Source organism: Lepidochelys kempii, chromosome 11 (genome assembly GCF_965140285.1).
Source record: "Lepidochelys kempii isolate rLepKem1 chromosome 11, rLepKem1.hap1, whole genome shotgun sequence".
Classification (NCBI taxonomy): Eukaryota; Metazoa; Chordata; order Testudines; family Cheloniidae; genus Lepidochelys; species Lepidochelys kempii.
The window spans coordinates 34,115,093-34,135,397 of record NC_136390.1 but is presented as its reverse complement, the minus strand read 5'-3'; the positions used below and the strand labels follow the sequence as shown (position 1 = coordinate 34,135,397).

The window sequence follows — 20,305 nt, the reverse complement described above, 5'->3', positions numbered from 1 at the left end:
CCCAGGAGAAAGCTTTTGCACCACTTACGTCACACTTAAGCTCTTTGCTAAGTGCTAAAGGTACCCTTAAATAGAGTTGGGCTTTGTATGCACATGAGTTAATTTCACCCTAATAGACTGCATGAAGAATAAATGCAATACAAAAATCGCCAGTGGTTTACATTACTCAGGGAAGAATTTCACAACTAGTAAGCATATGTAAACCAGAAGAGAGAGGTGTTCCAAAATGTCTGGGCCAGATTCTGCACTCAGTTACACCCACAGAACCCTAATGATTTGGTTGGGATCATAAGGGTGTAAGAGAATGTAAAATTTAGATTTGTAACTTAAGATCTATTTATTTATTTTTCTAGGCAAACAGGAAACATGTATAATTACAGATATTAGCATATACATTTTGTATGCTAGAGAGAGAGAGAGAGAGAGAGAGAGAGAGAAGTTAAACTTTTTTTCATAACTTAGTATTTACATCTGTATTATTATTCCATAAAGTGAAAGCTGAAATGCAATTCTTTAATTAAATTCTGGCCCTTGTACAAAGATGGAGTAAATGGGAGCAGAGATGTTTGGCAGGAGAAATAAAATCATCTCCTACGACTCCGAGCAAGACCATGGACATACTGCGCAGACTGTTATAACTGCTACAGTGCAGACTCAAACTTCACATAAGCATATACCTACCCATTGAGCTGGGGGTGTGATTCCCAGCTCAAGGAGAAATACTGGCTATAGCTTTTGCAGAGCTACCGTGCTAAAAATAAAATGTTGCTGCAGCAGTGCAAGCTGATGGTGTGGCTACCTGCCCCAAGTTTGTACCTATCCAAGACCCGAGGCATGTACTCAGGACAGCTAGTCCATCCTACCACTTGTGCTGCCACAGCTACCCCTTGTGTTTAGCTCTTTCTCCATGAGAAGGGCAATCATCATATCTAATTTTAAAAAGGGGAACAAAGAGGGCTAAGGGAATTATAGACTAGTCTACCTAACTTTGATAGCTGGAAAGATACTGGAACAAATTATTAAACAATCAATTTGTAAGCACTTGGAGGATAATAGGGTGATAAGGAATAGCCCTGTCAAACAAGGAAATTTGGTTGGTTACTGGCCTAGTAGATAGGGCGAAGCAGTAGATGCGTTATATCTTGATTTTAGTGAGGCATTTGACACTGTCCCACATGACATTCTCATAAGCAAACTAGAGAAATGTCTAGATTAAATTACTAAAAGGTGGGTCCACAACTCGTGAAAGACTGTATTCAAAGACTAGTTATTCAATGGTTCCCTGTCAAACTGGGAGGGCGCATCTAGTGGTATTCCACAGGGACCAGTCCTGGGTCCAGTACTATTTGATATTTTCATTAATGATTTGGCTAACAAAGTGGAGAGTATGCTTATAAAATCTGCAGATGACACCAAACTGGGTGGGGTTGAAAGCACTTAGGAAGACAGCATTAGAATTCAAAATGACCTTGACAAATTGGAGAATTGGTGTGAATTCAACAAGATGAAATTCAATAAAAACAAGCGTAAAATGCTTCACTTAGGAAGGAAAAATCCAGTGCACACGTACAAAATAGGGCATAACTGGCTAGGTAGAAGTACTGCTGAAAAGGATCTGGGCGGTTTTGTGGATGACAAATTGAATGAGAGTCAACAATGTGATGCAGCTGCAGAAAAGTCGAATTTCATTCTGCTGTGTATTAATAGGAGTATCACATGTAAAACATGGGAGGTAATTGTCTCGCTGTACTTGGCACTGGTAAGGCCTCAGCTGGAGTACTGTGTCCAATTCTGGGCACGACACTTTAGGAAGGATGTGGGCAAACTGGAGTGTCCAGAGGGAAGCAACAAAAATTATAAAAGATTTAGAAAACCTTACCTATAAGGAAAGATTAGAAAAACTGGGCATATTTAGTATTGAGAAAAAACACTGATGGGGGACCTAATAGTCTCAAATAAGTTAAGGGCTGTTATAAAGAGGGGGGTGATCAGTTGTTCTCCATATCTACTGAAAGTAGGACAAGAAGTAATAGGCTTAATCTGCAGCCAGGGAGATTTACGTTAGATATTAGGAAAAACTTTACCTATAAGTGTAGTTATGCTACGGAATAGGCTTCCAAGGGACATTGTGAAATCCCCAATATTGGAGGTTTTTAAAAACAGTCTGGACAAACACCTGTCTAGGACAGTCTATGTTTACTTGGCCCTGCCACAGCACAGGGAGTTGGATTTGATGACTTCTTGAGGTCCCTTCCAGCCCTCCATTTCTAAGATTGTATGAGACCTACAGTGAGTATGAATTCTCGAGATGGGAATCACACTCTCAACTCAAAGTGTAGACAGCCTGGGAACCTCTAACCACCTAACATGACGTCAATTTTTAATGGTCTAAACACTTGCTTTCACAGTTGTGTCTAGTAACTCCCTATGGTAACAGAAATGCACACAACAGGAAACACAACAGGCCCCAGTCAGTATGTGGAGTTTATGAATGGCTTTTGTTCTTTTTGCACGCACAAGACTTTATTTTTTATTTTCCATGTATGGTACAGCCATCTGGAAACAAATGATTTCATGAGACTCTTGGCCTTCATTAAAGTAAAATAGTATGTTGCTAGCCCTCGTAGCTGAGGAGAAAATCTGAAAATGCAAACCAAGTGGATCCTACAGGCTGAAAATCCAAACAGCAAATAAAGAGAATGCAATGTGCTTAATTTTGGGAGGTCTGACTCATTATTTTTGAATGCCCAAGGTTGGCAATATTGTGACTGGATCAATGGGAATAGTGGGGACCTAGTCAGTAGGATCACGGACAAGCCACAGCTACAGCCCATTAGCCACAGCAATAGCCACATTCATGCAGCTGTTCTATGTCCTGTCTTCAGGTTGAAGAAGATGATGCTACTGCTCCCCTCCAGGAACACCTGTGTATCTCTGTCAAGTCAAACACTTTTATTTGTACTTTGGGTTTCTGTGTGGATGACCAGAATTTCATTCTTTAACAATACTGAAGTATAGACAGAACACTTAAAAATCTAATGATATCAGCGCTTGGATTTATTCTACTGTCAGTATGTATCAAGCATTCCAACAGCTTTATTCTTCTATTTGAGAAGTCAAAGAGAATTGCAGATTTTCTAAAGCATATACCTGCCAATCAACTGTAACATGCTATCTAACTGAAATACTCAGCGGGCACACGAGCGCACGCACACACAGAGGGACTTAAACGTTTCAACAGACACACTCATGTTTAAGTAGGTTTTAGGGGTTATCGATTTAACTAAAATGCCAACACCAAAACAATGAAATATACTTCATGATTTTATGTAGAAAATGATTTGTTTTTAAGATAAAAGAAAATTCCCAAGACTTTAAAACTATGGACAGTAGATAGGCATGCTCAATTTTTGGAAAAAACAATCATTCAGAAGAAATAGACTCTTTCATGCAAAACCAAACCATTTATATATAAAAGGAATTAAAATGGGATCCATTTTTATATTGCATCAATAGATGCCTATATTAAAAGATACCTGAAAATTCAGTGTTTTGAGAAAACCTATTAATTACATCAAGTAAAAATCAGAGTTCCAGAAAGAGAATTTAAGCTACAATATACTATGGCCTTCCAAAATTTCAACCCAAAAGTTATTGCATTCAGGATACCTTCAGTACTCAATATTTATCAAGAAACCTTGTTTTTATCCAAAGAAAGACAAAAACAACCACAGTAAGCACAGTAATCACAATAAGCACAAAAGAACAAGGTACTACTAACAGAAATCAAGGCAAATCAAACATGGAGCTTCATAAACCCTAAATATTTACAAAATATTTATAAAAAAGCTACAGTACTCCTTTCCATTCAGTAATGGTTCAGTGTTTTGGGAGCACAGTATTGGGCCTTGTGGACTTTTAACTGTGACTTTTTACTAGTCACCAACTTTCAAATATTAAATGAGCTCACATCTAAGGAGACTAGGAAGCAAAGGTATATATAGTAACAATGTATTAAGTAGATTAGGGTCAGATTTTGGTCAGAGTATTGTAAAATTCAAATATAATACAAAAGTCAGCTTTTAGCTGCAGAATTTGTAAGGAACACATATTCTTAACTACCATGAATAAACTGCCATTCTCATTGTACCTACACAACTGAGAGTAGAATTTGGTGCTGTTTGAAAATACTTCTTATGAGAAGAAGCAGAGAAAGCCAGATTATGATTTTTTGTATACTAGACCTGAACCTCAAACAATTCCATGCATACCCATGCAACTCTAACCAAAATGTTGTGGTTTGCCACATTCTCAACTGATATAAGAAAATGTATTTATGAAGAAATGATTTCTAGTCTCAAATATTCCATCTTTGTTCCAAATAATTACCATCATCATGTAGGATTCTCGTATAAAATTATCACAGCTTCTGCCAAAGGCCTTAAATATTGATTATTAGCCTATAGCAAAAAGCTGCATGCTGGAAGGAAACTGAGTTGAAGACATGGATGTACATGTTAATTGACCTGAAACCCAAGCAGGATACATTTTTATACTACCTCTCAAACCTTCAAGGAGCTTACAGAACCCAAAGGGTAGGAGATGAGGGAGGTACAGAGATGAGATGAGCCTGTTAGAGACAGACACAACAAAGACAGAGCAAAATAAAGAAATATAAAGATGAATGACACAATTCCATACATGTAGATTATACATTTAATCATGGGTACAAGGAAGATATGGAGAAAGAAAGAACAAATATCAGGTGACAATGTTTAAGAATTACGTGAGCCTTAGTTCAATAATATCATGAGAAAGCTGTGGATAATAAGTCTTGACTAAAATTAGTTAGCTTGAAAAGAATGCATGTCAAATACGAAATACAATATTAGATCATTTAATTTAGAATTACTATGGTTGGGTCCAGCTGTATTGCTTATACAGAGAAAAGGAAACCTACGAAGAATTTGATCCCATATTACATATGCACCCAAAACCTCTCATTTAAGTCACTGGGTGTCTTCAACAGGCAAGGAATATAGGATCAGGCCCTTAGAGCCAAATTCACCACTGGTGTAAACAGAGGACTCTCTATTGACCTCAGAGTAGTTTCATCTGCTTTATATTAGCACTGAATTTCGACATTAATGCTTAACTGCAGATACAAGATTATGAAACTGGGATGAAAATAATGTAAACACACAACCCAATGGAACAGTAATTTATAATCTATGGGCCAAACTCAAAGGTGATGCACAAATCAGACGCCCTGACATGAATGTAGCTCCATTATATTCGCTTAAATCCATTATAGCAAGTGTAAGGAAGTCTGAATTGGGGCAATTTGCAAGCCAAGGAGCTAGAAGAAGGTGTGAGAAGGCATATGACAAAGTAAGAGGGGGGCTACTTTGACTCACACTTTTCTTATGTAACCCACTGGTGCGTGTGTTACAGGTCCCCCACTATGCTGATCTGCAAGGGATATGAATAATCACAGCCCCAAGCTCTACAGTATCATATCTGTGTCAAATTTAGAGGTGATTTAAACTGTATGTTGATAAGTGGGCATGACGGACTCTAAAGCAGTCTCAGTTGGTGTAAACAACACACAGAGGGAAAGAAGAAGGTGCAAGATGCATATTAATATGGATGGAAAGGGCAATTGTAACTTACACCTTCTTGCACCTAACTATTAATCACTTGTCCTGCTACCTTCCTTTCCTCAGCCTGTTGGTGTTTAAGTTACATCAGGAATGGGTTTGTCTATACTTGGAGCTGGGGGGTGTGATTCTCATCTCAAGGAGACAGAAATCACACACACTTATTAGCTCTGATCAAGTTAGAACACTAAAACTAGAACGTAGCTGCATCAGTGCAAGCGGCGGGAGAGGCTAGCTGTTAGTACGATCCCATCCTGCGACTTGTGCCACCACTGCTACCTTCTATTTTTAGCACACTACTGCAAATCTTTGCTCAATCCGAGCTAGAACAGGTATATCTCCAAGTGTAGTAGTTAAAGGTGTACAGCTAGTCAGAAACGGGGAGAGGGAGATTGCTGTTTACTGTCAGAATTTTGTTACCATCTGATTTTTCTGACCAACTATACTATCATGAAACTCACACGACTTGTTCTCTCTGCATGAGCCTGATTCAACAAAAATGTATGGGTAAATTCTGCATTGCAGAAACCTGTTCAAACGTGCTGAAAAATATTTGTTACCATTGCTATAATAATACAGAAGTGGTTTATCTGGTCAAACCTAGTTTTTAGGGATTTTCCATCATGTTGATACATACATTTACATATATAATTCTTCATCATCAGGATGAGGATTCTATTAATCTCACTAAAAATGTGTTACATAGCATTCCAAACTTGATCTGCAAAGATGACTTGGTAATGGCAAAAGATTATATATTTTAAAATTCCACTGGCTTTAATAGCATTTACTCTGAAATTCTTTTCCACCATCCATTCTGGGCGTTCAGTGTCAAACTAAGCTTTTTTTAAAAACCATTTTTGTTGTTGTTATGCCAAATTTGAGTGTCATTTTTTACTGGAACATCAAAAGCAGGCTTTTAATTCTCACAGTTTTGATGCTTAATGAAAAGTGAAAGTTAAACACAGCATGGCAGCATTAAAAATGCATGGTAAATCCATAGCAGCCTGACACTTTAGCCCCGAAGAGGATGTGAAGAAAAGCCATTGTAAACAAAAGATAATACTATTAAATACAAAGAAAATTAATTAGAAGGTCTGAGAGATTCACACACAAAGAAAAGCAGAGGAAGAACATAAGCACAAATATTTTCCAGTAATGTCATCAGGGCACAACAGACACTGGAGAGAGAAGGGGCTGAATGCCTAACTGCAGCAAGTGACTAGGGTGGAGGGAAATGGTGGATCTAAACCATCTTTCCATGCCCCAACCCTGGGGACACCAAAGGCATAGTGGTTTTACAAGTTACAGTAGTTGCAGCAGTCACACAGCACTATGCCATCTTCAAACCGCTTGAGGATTCTCAGTGTAACCAACTTGGGGTTTAGAAAGCATGGCCCCTTTAAAACCTTATCCTGAGGCATAGGAAGTGCTTGTTTTTCTAGGAAGAGGGGAGTCAAGATAGGGAGAGCGTCGGGGTTTGGGTGTCGGTAGCGCCAGACAAAGGGCTTACAGTGAGCAGGCTCTCCCACAGCAAAGCAGCTGAGAACCAGCCCAAAGCCTGGAAGGACAGAGCAGCTGACCAGGGATGTCCCAGGATGGGAGCCAGGAGGCGCACCACACCAAGAATCACCTGAGAAGCACAAACCAGACCCAGTATCACTGTCACCCAGAGCGGTATGGGGCTTTGAGGAGTGGGACATGTGACTTTGCATTGGGAATAAGGAGAGAGGGTGTAGTTAGTTAAGTGGAGAGGGTTGTTGCTCTGTGTGGGTTTGTAGAGAGCGGAAGAAGAGTGCACCAGAGGGTTTTGGGGGGGGGAGTTTACTGGTGCCAAAGACAACCAGGAGCACCCAATGACTCACTGTCAGACTGGAACTCTGACCAGGATTCCTGAGCTCCGAGTCTAGATGCTCGGCATCTGTCCTTTTATATTGTGGTATCACAGAGCCTGTGGGTCCTCCATTCATCCCTCTGTTAATAAATATTTCCTTTTCCCATATTTCTTGTACTATTTGGGGAGCAGGGTGCATGTTTACTCTGCGGGGGGGAGGAGGGGTTGGAACAGATGCCCCTGGGATGGAAGGAAGTTTCCCTACTGCATTCCTGTCCATGCCTTTTTTTGGCTGGAGTAGCCTGCAGAGCACTCCATCTTGGCCAAAAATGCGCTATAATTACACCAAGAAAAATCTTCAGTTGCTCTCTTAGGGCAGATTCTGGTAGCTATCCACTGCGTCAGTAGAACAGGGGACAAGGTTCTGGGACAAGATGTCTGGCATTGCTCTATTTATTACTCTCTGATCATCTCTGGATCAGCATTGATGGGCTCTGAAAAGGGCTGTGTCTATTTCTTCTTGGCTTGGAGACATTCAGCCTTTGAGGACTGGAAGAGTAAAAGGAGAAAAATGGAGAGGATCAGCAAGACTTTAGGGATACCTCAGAAGATCTGCTTGCTCTCCTCAAAAGATTTGACAAGCCTTTTGTATAATTAAGCCTTTGCTCCAAAAGGTAGAAATAATTGTAAAATAAATTGAACAGCTATGTTAATACAATTTTGAGATTGTGGGAGAGGAAGACACTTTCATACCTTGCAATTGGTTGGAACCTTTTTTACATCCATATATAGTATACGCTTCACATACAGCACAGAGGCATGGGAATAAGCAGAATAAAGTGGAACCACATGCAGGTTTTGCAAGGCTGTCCTCAGAAGCAAAGAAAGACATTTCTCACCGCACATGCCTGACATTGCTTTGAGGTGTTTTTGTCTTAGTGTTAGCTTTTTTTACAAATTTAGTTTACTAAACTTTAGTTTTCATAGTTCAGAAGTTATATCTGAGCCATCATTCTAATGATAAGAGCAGCTTACACAATTGCTCTAAGTTTTAAAACCGACATCTAAAGAGAAATTTTCAGCTATAGCCAGCAGGAAGAGGCATACATCATTCACAGACTGCAACAGTTAGATAAAGCCCTCATCTTACATACATATGCAGGAGAGTAGGAGAACATAAGGTTCTAGGGGAAAAGGCAAGTCTCCCAAGCAGGTGCTATAGTTTCAAAGAAAGGGATGTGTGTGGGCGAATAGCTAGAGAAAGGCAAGTAATGAATGCTCGCACTTTACAAAGAAGGACCTCCTGTCCATGGGCAAGGCCCTAAAGGCAGCGGAACTACCAAAGGTGGGTGAAAGGCATACATGTGATGCGGTGTACATTATTAACAGTGCTTTATGGAAGATCTACCCATGACAGTGTGAAGAACGGTGGGGAACATTCTACAAGATGAATGTACAGGAGCCTATGGGCCTGAGACCATGCCGATCCACTAAACAATCTCTCTCCTCTCCACTCCCCCTTTCTTTTAAATGGAGCACAGCAGATACCACTACAGCATGCAGACTGTTATACTGGATGTGGCACAGCTGCCCTGGGGCTCCACGGCCTTGAGGAGAAAATAATAAACAAACAAACAAACAAATAGATTTGAGACTACTCTGTAAGCAGATCTAAAGTAATTTTGTCCTTTTCTTTCTGAGATGTGCTAAAGCTAACCAATCACATTAGTCCAAGACACAAAGCAAATATCCAGTAATCTGAACATAAGAATGTCAATTTTAATGACATTTAGAATAAGAAATAAACATTTCATTAAAGCTCAACTTTAACACAGGACCTTTTTTCTACTTTGAAAAGGCCAATATAGGAGAGTGACCAGTTAATGGACAATGTTTCAAGATAAATAAGAGACATCTCTAACTGCATTGGACTGTTAAAAAGCATGCTTGGCAGTATCACTATTAGTTGGACACACAGTTGATTTACCTTCATTTAAATATTTTTACTAATTTAAAATGAATTAAATACAATATAAATAATATAATGAAAATGGTCTGTGTTTCTCACACAAGATCAGGAAGTTCCAATTGCCAGATTGCAGGATGCCCGGTGCACTCTACGGGCCTAATTTACAAAGCACTTTAGCATGTGCATTTCTATTCAAAGCAGCACTTAAGCACACTGATTTCAATCACATTTAAGCACAGGTTTAATGGCAATCATATGTTTAAAAGCTGTCCTGAACAGAGATGTTTTCTGGAACTGGGAACTAAGTAAACCTCATATGGAATCTGGACATCGCACAGAAATGATCTTCCTATTTAATGTCCTCTTCAGATTAAATTACATTCAGCCTTCTAAGCCTGAGATTCCCACCCTAGGGAAGGAGCTAGGCTTGGAAGTGTGTGTAAAATCAACATTACAGGGCTACCACCAAAGGGTAGTCCTGCTTTGGAACAAAGAGTAGCCTCTACTGCATTGTGGATCAAAAGACTCATGGAGTTTGTGGAGGTCAGAAGCCAGGGTAAAAATTTTAGGCTCACTAACATCCTTGGAATATCTTCTGCATAATAAATTACCACCATGCTGCTTTCATTGGTCTCTTACCCAAATATATGAACATACACTGGTTAGTACTCAGCCGTGGAGTATCTAGGGGTATGTTTACACTTTAAGCTGGAAGGTGTAAATGACACCACAGCCATACTAGCTGTCATTGAGTTAGCATGCTAGAAATACAGTGTAGCCTATTCTTACCTCTTTCAAAAGTTTATCTTAACCAAATTTTTTCCATAAAAGTATTGCACAGCCTTTCCCCCTTTTCTTACTTGTAATGCAATTTCCTGAAAAGTGACTCTATAAAAACAACAATACTGGGTTCCATGTTTATTTTGTCTCAATGGCTTTCCATTTATAAATGAAAAAATGGGGACTTTTTCCAACTGCCAGCACTGTAAACTCAGTCTAGAATCTAAAAGACAAGTTGAGTTCCTTTTACTTCATGAACCATCATCTAGCTCATTCTATCAGAGTGACATTGGTTCTCTATAGTTAATAGATGTAAAAAGTAGTAAACACATAGTTCTGTAAGTAAATGAAAACAGCTACATCTCTGAATATTTACAAGGGGCAGCTCTGTGAAATAAAAGCAGCCATTTTTACTCAGTCCCCTTTCAAATCAGAACCACACCTGGACGGCTGTGAATACAGCAGCAGACAGGCTCAGGGGGAGAAAATATATGCTATAAAAAGCTTCTGAAACATAAAATAATGCAACACGTTACCATTTTTGTCCATGGAATGAGGCTCAGACTGTTTTTTGCCAATATCAGCAAAGGATCTGACAATTGGAATCCTGTTGCTTAACTTCTTCTGATTCTGATGGTGGTGCTGCTTCAGTAAAGCTTCATGTACTCTGTGACGAACATCTTCGCTGAGCTGCCCTGAGCCCACTTGTTGATCAAGAATCATATCTGAAAAATAAATACATAAATATAATATAATGAACAGAGAGAGGGAATTATGTTATTAATAATTATAATGCCAAATAATAAAATATGAATTACAAGTGAAGGGCCCAGTTTTACATTCCTTACTCAAGAAAAAACCATTAAATCAGGCACCTTCATGCTCCCTGGACTGAGCAGCAGTGACACAGAGCAGAAAAGAGACAGGTTTCATTTGCAGGACCTGGACCTTGCAGCAGCTAAGAACTGAAATTGCAAGGAAGTCCTGCTTAGCCCCAGACCAGAACATGCCCAGTGTTGATGGAATCTTCAAGAAATTTAGCTAGAAAGCTCTAGCATGTCCCTAGTGAGCATGGATGGGCTATAGGGTTTTTGACTGAAAAGTCTGGTCGAAAAGGGGACCTGACAGTGTCCAGTCAGTACTAATGACTGGACATCCAAAGTTCAGGTACTACAGGCAGGGGAGGAACTGGGTCACCACCCGCACCAGCCCCTACTCAGCTGGGGCCACCTCTTACTTTCATCGGGTGGCTGCAGCTCTCAGCCAGGGTGATGGGGTCTTGGGGGGAAGAGGCGGGGTGGGAGGTTCCAGCACTCCTGTTGGAGCATCCGGTTTTTAAATATTACAAAGTTGGCAACCCTAGTGCTTATAACTTGGACAAATCTGGGCACATATTCATGGGAGTGGCAAAAGACAAGTTTCTGACACAGTGGCCACCTCTATATCAAATTTCAAATCCCTGGTTCAAAGCATGGAGACACTAGAGGTTTACAAAGCAAACATCACCAGAATGTTTTAATATTGGCAAAACAATGTATTTTTCCCAGCCTTGTTTTTGGAAACAACTGATACACTGTGTCTTAATATTTTTCTAAAACAAAACAAAACTCTGAAGAATATACCTGGCATGGAAAATGCCAGCCCAAACCATTAAAGTTTGGCAAAGTCATAAATAAATATAATTTTGATGCTTCCATAACAAAAACATTTCAGATATCTGTTTTGGAGAATTTTGAAATTTTGGGTTTTCTATTCCAAATCAGAACACACAACCTTTCTCTGCCTAGCTCCATTCTCTAGTACTAGCTGCTTTAGAAGAAGGTGCAAGTAAACACTGCAGTAGTCAGCTGAGAGAGATCCTGTCCCCAGAGAAAATTCCTCCCAATCCCAACAGTTACCGGTTGGCTTATACCCAGAAATACATATATATATATATATATATATGTGTGTGTGTGTGTGTTTGTATATATACCATTATGAGTCTGGATGGATGAGTCTGGATGGCCAGTTATCCATATAAATGTCAAATGTTTTTTTAATCCTGCTAAGTTGTGGCACCACTTATATCTTGTGTAATTAGTTCCACACGTTAATTATACATTTGTGTGAAAATGTACTTTTAGCAGTTTCAAATTTGCAATTTTCCATTTCATTGAATGTCTTTTTGTTCTTTAATTTTGAGAAATAGTAAATACAAGTTCCTGACCTACCTACTCTGTATCATTCATTATATTGTAGAAGTTTGTCATGTTTCTCTTATTTGTCTCCTCTCTAAGATAAATGGTACACCTGCAATCGTGAGGCCTACCAGGAGCCAGCTGAACACTGTAAACAACTTAGGGTAGAGTGCAGACCGCAGTAGCTTGTAATGATCCCCCAAGGAACCATGTTTCCCCCAGTGAGAAAAAAAGCACACCATGTTCCACCAACTTCTGTTTCCATCACAACACTTGTAAAGGACTTTATGGCCCCCTTACACTGCTGGTGCACTGCCTTGCAAAAGGGCTAGGGTATGAGCCAAGAATCTGACTCTAAATGTCTATTTTACAAATTAATCTATGATTAAGTAGATGAAAATACACATTTATATGTCATTTGTCATGGTCCAAATCTTGTGGGAAGGTTTTTGTTCCCTCCCCTTTTCCCATGCGCCCACACAAGATCACAATCTGGCTCTATATTACTAAGCGATTCACTGATAATGCTTTCAATTAAACAGCAGAAAGAAATTTCAAATAAGAATATACAGCAAAACAAACACCACTTTATTCAGAAACATTGAATAAATAAGGACCCAATCCTGCAAGTGCAATGCTGACAGACCCCGGTTATTGGGATTGAACCGGGGACCTCTGGAGCTTAGTGCATGAGCCTCTACAGCAGGGGTGGCCAACCTGTGGCTCCGGAACCGCATACGGGTCTTCAGAAGTTAATATGTGACTCCTTGTATAGGCACCGACCCCGGGGATGGAGCTACAAGCACCAACTTTCCAATGTGCCGGGGGGTGCTCATTGCTCAACCCCTGGCTCTGCTGCAGGCCCTGCCTCCTCTCCACCCCTTACTTACCCCTCCCCTGAGACTGCCACACCCTCGCTCCTCCCCTCCCTTCCCCCAGAACTTCCTGCATGCCATGAAACAGCTGATTGGGAGGTGCTGGGAGGGAGGGTGAGGCACTGATCAGTGGTGCTGATGGCCAGTGGGAGGTGCTGGTGGTGGGGGAAGCTGATGGGGGACTACTGACGTATTACTGTGGCTCTTTGGCAATGTACACTGGTAAATTCTGGCTCCTTCTCAGGCTCAGGTTGGCCACCCCTGCTCTACAGCATGAGCTATAAGCCAACTGGCTGTTAGCTAAGGCTGTAGAGCAGACTCATTTAACTCTCTCTCTCTCTCTCTCTCTCTCCCTCTAAGTGGTGTCGTTGGCACTAGATGGGACAGAACACCACACCCAGAAGATGTGTGGTTACACAAGCAGATCTATGTGCTCATGCTGAGCCCCATTGTATGGAGGCATGGATGGGATTTGGCCTAAATAATGTAAATGAAAAGATTCAGCACAAAATCCAATAACAGAAAATATCAAGAAGCATTGTTCACTTTTAATGGAAAAGAAGCTGTTGAGTTAATATATTTAATTTGGGGAAAAATCTTGTTGGCAACAGTAGTAATGCTTAAAAGCAAAGAAAAGAAAAGAAAAAGAGAGAGAGAGAGAAAGAGAGAGAGATACTAGAGCAAGTAAATCAGCAACATGTTAGCACAAAATATCCTTGCGTATCCATTAGGAGAAATCGTGCTACACAGAAATGGTGATATAATGAGCTGAGTCAGAAACTTGCTGTACTGAAAATTCCGACAACTCTTGAGTCTGTTCCCAAGACAGGCTCATATCAACCAGTAAATTCAGTGGTGAAGAAGCAAGCAAAGCAGAAAAATAAATAAATAAAAGACAGATATGTTATAAGCAAAGACAGATTTTGTCAAGTCTTTGATAGCGACCAAGAGCTAAAGAACAAAAAAAGATTAAATAAGTACTCAGGTAAAATGCACAGTGAAATTGCAAAATTCAGCAATGCACTGAATGTACATAAATTGTTGTGTTTGTAAAGTTCAGAGTGAGCATATAATAAACTAATGTGTCACATAAAGATGCAGATGCAGTAAGAGTTGTGAAGCTGGAGTACATAGAAAGTATCATCTACAGAGAATTGGTTTGCTTGTAAAAACAAAAACAAAAAACAATTTAGGACAAAATGAAAGGTGCAAGGGGTAGACAGCCTGCATACATATTACATGGGCTAAGGGCAGACATATCTCTGTCCCTCCCCTCCATCCATGTAAAACAAAACATGCAGAGGCAGTGGCTTAAGAATTGGATGGAAGAAGAGGCACAGTATAACAAGTACGTTGGTCTTCGTGTTCAGCATCAAATCTTTTGAAAATCAATGATTTTCTCAGTCTTCTCAATGCAGTTCATTTTATTGCGCTATATATCAAGCTTAAACTCCTATAAGAAAATGCACAGCTGCATAGATCTGAGGAGTTTGACCTAATTTCTGCATCTTGTTTTGTTGTTTGGTGTAGTCTGGAGTAAAACAATTTGGTTTTACATGGCTGGATCGGGTTTATTGGCGAGGAAGTTGGTCACTGAAACAGTAGCATAAGCCATAGCCTGGAATGGTTAGTGAGCTATCCTTTGAGAATAAAGTTATTCTGAGTTGCATTTTTAAATTTTGTTTCCTCCTTTATTGTTAGCAAAAATGAACAGATTGATTAATGTCGCTATTGGCAGAAGAAGAATGGGATAGCATCAAACAAAGATATCTTGACTCATCTGCTGACACCTTATATTACTTTAAAAGTTCACAACCTACAAGGTTGTTACACTAAAATAATTATCTCAGAACACAATGAGCTTTTGATGCTATTACAACAAAACACCATGATATGCTGCAATTTTTTAACCTATCGATGAACTGAAATTTAAATGTTTTAATTTTCAGAAACTGTATGATTTAATGCACTGTTATTCTATATTGGCAAAGCTTCTGTTACCTTTGGCAAATTTACCTCACGTGTTTGGAACAAGTTGCTAACCCTAAACACAAAGGTGTCTATTTATCAGGCTTGTGTCCTTAGTACTGTCCTTTACGATTATGAAAGTTGGGTTATATAATCCAAGCAGAACAGTTTTCACCTCTGCCCTCTTGGAAAAATCCTTGGAGTTACTTGGGTACCAATGGGCCACCAATAATGAGATCCTTGAGAGAACCGGCCTACAGTCTGTGCAGACTATGCTGGACATTCACAAACTTCGCTGGTTGGGACTTGTGGAGTGCATGTCTTAAGATCATCTGCCGAAGGCTGTGCTCTATGGCCAATTTAAGAACTGCCTGAGATGCAGAGGAAGGCCAAAGCTCCAATATAGCAATAAGGATCCTGTTCAGGATCCTGACACAAGGAAGAAAGGAGAGCAGCAGAATATGGACCCTGGACTTCAGAAAAGCAGACTTTGACTCCCTCAGGGAATTGATGGGCAGGATCCCCTGGGAGAATAACATGAGGGGGAAAGGAATCCAGGAGAGCTGGCTGTATTTTAAATAATCCTTATTGAGGTTACAGGAACAAACCATCCCGATGTGTAGAAAGAATAGTAAATATGGCAGGCAACCAGCTCGGCTTAACTGTGAAATCCTTGCTGATCTTAAACACAAAAAAGAAGCTCACAAGAAGTGGAAGACTGGACAAATGACCAGGGAAGAGTATAAAAACATTGCTCAGGCATGCAGAAATGAAATCATGAAGGCCAAATCACACTTGGATTGCAGCTAGCAAGAGATGTTAAGAGTAACAAGAAGAGTTTCTTCAGGTATGTTAACAACAAGAAGAAAGTCAAGGAAAGTGTGGGCCCCTTACTGAATGAGGGAGGCAACTTAGTGACTGAGAATGTGGAAAAAGCTAATGTACTCAATGCTTTTTTTGCTTCTGTCTTCACAAATGAGGTCAGCTCCCAGACTACTGCACGGGGCAGCACAGCATGGGGAGGTGGTGACCAGCCCCCTGTAGAGAAAGAAGTGGTTGGGGACTATTTAGAAAAGCTGGACAAGCACAAGTCCATGGGGCCGGATGCAGTGCATCCGAAAGTGCTAAAGGAGTTTGCGGATGTGATTGCAGAGCCATTGGCCATTATCTTTGAAAACTCATGGCGATTGGGGGAAGTCCCGGACGACTGGAAAAAGGCTAATGTAGTGCCCATCTTTAAAAAAGGGAAGGAGGAGGATCCTGGGAACTACAGGCCAGTCAGCCTTACTTCAGTCCCTGGAAAAATTATGGAGGAGAGGAAAAGTGATCAGGAACAGTCAGCATGGATTCACCAAGGGCAAGTCATGCCTGACTAATCTAATTGCCTTCTATGATGAGATAACTGGCTTTGTGGATTAAGGGAAAGCAGTGGACGTGTTATTCTTTGACTTTAGCAAATCTTTTGATATGGTCTCCCACAGTATTCTTGCCAGCAAGTTAAAGAAGTATGGGCTGCAAGGTGAATAGAAAGCTGGCTAGATCATCGGGCTCAACAGGTAGTGATCAATGGCTCCATGTCTAGTGGTAGATACGCTGGAAGGTAGGGATAGGATACAGAGGGAGCTAGACAAATTAGAGGATTGGGCCAAAAGAAATCTGATGAGGTTCAACAACGACAAGTGCAGAGTCCTACACTTAAAAGCCCATGCACTGCTACAGACTAGGGACTGAATGGCTAGGCAGCAGTTCTGCAGAAAAGGACCTAGGGGTTACAGTGGACGAGAACCTGGATATGAATCAACAGTGTGCCCCTGTTGTCAAGAAGGCTAATGGCATTTTGAGCTGTATAAGTAGGGGTATTGCCAGCAGATCGAAGGACGTGATCGTTCCCCTTTATTCGACATTGGTGAGGCCTCATCTCGAGTACTGTGTCTAGTTTTGGGCCCTACACTACAATGGCTAGGCAGCAGTTCTGCAGAAAAGGACCTGGGGTTACAGTGGACGAGAAGCTGGGTAGGAGTCAACAGTGTGCCCCTGTTGTCAAGAAGGCTAATGGCATTTTGAGCTGTATAAGTAGGGGTATTGCCAGCAGATTGAAGGACGTAATCGTTCCCCTCTATTTGACATTGGTGAGGCTTCATCTCGAGTACTGTGTCTAGTTTTGGGCCCCACACTACAAGAAGGATGTGGAAAAATTGGAAAACATCCAGCGGAGAGCAACAAAAATAAATAGGGGACTGGAACACATGACTTATGAGGAGAGGCTGAGGGAACTGGGATTGTTTAATCTGCAGAAAAGAAGAATGAAGGGGGATTTGATAGCTGCTTTCAACTCCCTGAAAGGGGGTTCCAGAGAGGATGGCTCTAGACTGTTCTCAGTGCTAGCAGATGACAGAACAAGGAGTAATGGTCTCAAGTTGCAGAGGGGCGGTTTAGGTTGGATATTAGGAAAAACTTTTTCACTAGAAGGGTGGTGAAGCACTGGAATGGGTTATCTAGGGAGGAGATGGAATCTCCTTCCTTTGATGTTTTTAAGGTCAGGCTTGACAAAGCCCTGGCTGGGATGATTTAGTTGGGGATTGGTCCTGCTTTGAGCAGGGGGTTGGACTAGATGACCTCCTGAGGTTCCTTCCAACCCTGATATTCTATGATTCTATGGGTCATCTAAGGATCCACAGTTCTATACACCTATATATAGACTGAAAGCCTAGGATAGATACAGAGATAATATAGATGCAGAGATACACACACCTACTTCTATCTCTGAATAGCTGCAGAAACAGAGTGAGAGGGAAAATATTCTTGAAGTTATAATTATTATTATTTTTATTATTATTATTTTCATAGTCGTCTCCCACCAACGTCGCATAGTGTGGTCCCCATGGTAAGTAGACCTAAGCTATGTCGACTTGCAAATTGCATAACTTAGATCGGCTTTCTGCTGTAGTGTAGACATGGCCTCAGAAACCAAAAGGCAAATAGAGGGAACTGTTTAAACAAGCAAATCTGATTATTTCTGAAGTCTGATTCATGATTTTGGAATGTGCAGGTTGGCAATCTTGTATTACTACCACCCTTTGAGCTGTACCAGTGGAAGTACAAGGGTGAAGATTTCCCGAAATGTCTACTGTAGAGAAAGCCTGTGCAACTACTTCCCTTGCACGTGATCAATACAGTTTCCCTGACTTCCATCCCACAAAACAGAGAAAATGATTTAGGCCTATATCTTTATGGCATCATCTCTCTACCTCTAGCAATGGCAAATCTCTGGAGCACACGCGTACCTATTGCTATGCTTACACTATGAACTAGGGGTACTATTCGCAGTTCACATAAACATACTTGTGCTAGATCCTATTCACCTACTGCAAGTGTAAATAGTAGTGAAGCTGCAGTAGCATGGGTAGTAGCAGCATAAGCAAGGCTTAGCCCTGCCAAGGACATACCCATTGGTTTCAAGTGGAATTGTATTTGGCATAGCTAAATCTTGCCTCCACTGCTGCTTCCCATGCTACAGTTGTTGCCCTGCTGTTTATACTCATGGGAGCTCAACAAGAGCTAGCATGGGTAGGTGTATATGAGCTGAGAACCATCCCCCTAACTTGCAGTATATATGTAGCTTAACAGTACCAAAACTCCAGGGGACTTTCACCTCCGCAGCAGGACAAAGACAATATATTTCTCCAGAAAAAACATCCCTCTTCCACAATACATAAAACCCTTCAGAGGCCCCTTTTATACACAGATGCAATTTAACTTTAGGATTTTCAAGGCAGTATCACAACTACAGTGTGCAACTCTTTGAAAAGTAAACTGTGTAGAAGAATTAGGAATATCAATAAACCACATTCTATTACTATTTGCAGTTAGTGGATACAGTAACACAGTGTGGCATGAGAAATGTTGACACTGACAAAGTCTTGAGACCCTTACGGCTTTTGGCAGTAAGAAAATCTTCGTTTACAAAGAAACAGTGAAGAAAACATTGTTTATTTTTTAATCAGAAAATTCTTCCTTCTTGGTCAGTTTTTTTTTTTTTTTAAAAGAAACTTGAATTTCTTTACTATTCCTTTATGTTTAATTTCAAGTTCTCTCCCCAATCAGACTCATTTAAAATATCTTTATACGGTTTATAACCCAATTCTGTGATTAAGAAACACTTAACAAAATAGAGTAAAACATGCAACATTAGACCACTTTATGTTACTCCATGATCTAATATTGATCTAACAATCATATAATTTGGAAGCTGAAAGAACAAACAGGCCCAATCCTTCCCCCACTGAAGTCAAATACAGTATTCAAATCAATTTCAGTCGGAACAGGATCAAGTAAAAAGCATGAATATGAACCATTAATGTGAGGGAAGTCAATGGGAGTCTTCACTGGGAACCAAATTGGGCCTTTAATTATTATTAATTACTATTACTGGGACCTTAATTATTGAGATTTTCAGAGTCACCTAAGGGACTTGGGCACCCACTTTTCATTAAGAGAAATAATACATCCAAATTCCTTAGCCAGCTTTGAAAATTTAAGCCTACTGAGTCCAAACCTGCCCGAGTTCCCCACCAGCATTTTGAGGTTCTGAGCCCCTGCCAGTTTCAGGCTCTACATTTGCTATTGAAGACTGCACAAGACATTTGTATAATTCATATCTTTCTGTAAACAGCAATACAAACCAACAGTTCTTTGTACTGAAAAAGCTATATGTTTCTACAAACCTTAAATTCTCACTTTCCCTATATACAAAATTAGCAGCTCCCATGTCAGGGAGAAAAACAGGGATAATAAAAGTCTTCATTTTGTTCTCAGAGAATATCACAAAAGAGACAAATTTTGCTCTGGAGCAACTCTACTGTTTACACTGGAGATACACGAGATTTACATTGGAGTAACTGTGACCAGTACTTTACCAATAATCTAATTTTTAACCACTCCAAAATAGCAGCTAAAATCTAAAAGACACCTAGAGCCTGTCCCCTGTACCAGTGAGCAAGGAAAGGTGAAGACCTGAAGAGCCTTTCCCCACTCCTTTTTTC

At 40.3% G+C, this 20,305-nt stretch overlaps 1 protein-coding gene across 4 annotated transcripts in view; it reads right to left on the bottom strand.

Moving 5' to 3' along the window:
* The window catches only part of SLC4A10 (solute carrier family 4 member 10), a 272,796-nt gene that overhangs the window by 72,820 nt on the left and 179,671 nt on the right, over positions 1-20,305 (bottom strand). For all 4 annotated transcript variants that reach the window (XM_073305622.1, XM_073305620.2, XM_073305621.2 and 1 more), the window contains exon 6: positions 10,780-10,968. In XM_073305622.1, the coding sequence (XP_073161723.1) occupies positions 10,780-10,968 (189 nt within the window). The remainder of the gene's footprint in view (positions 1-10,779; positions 10,969-20,305) is intronic.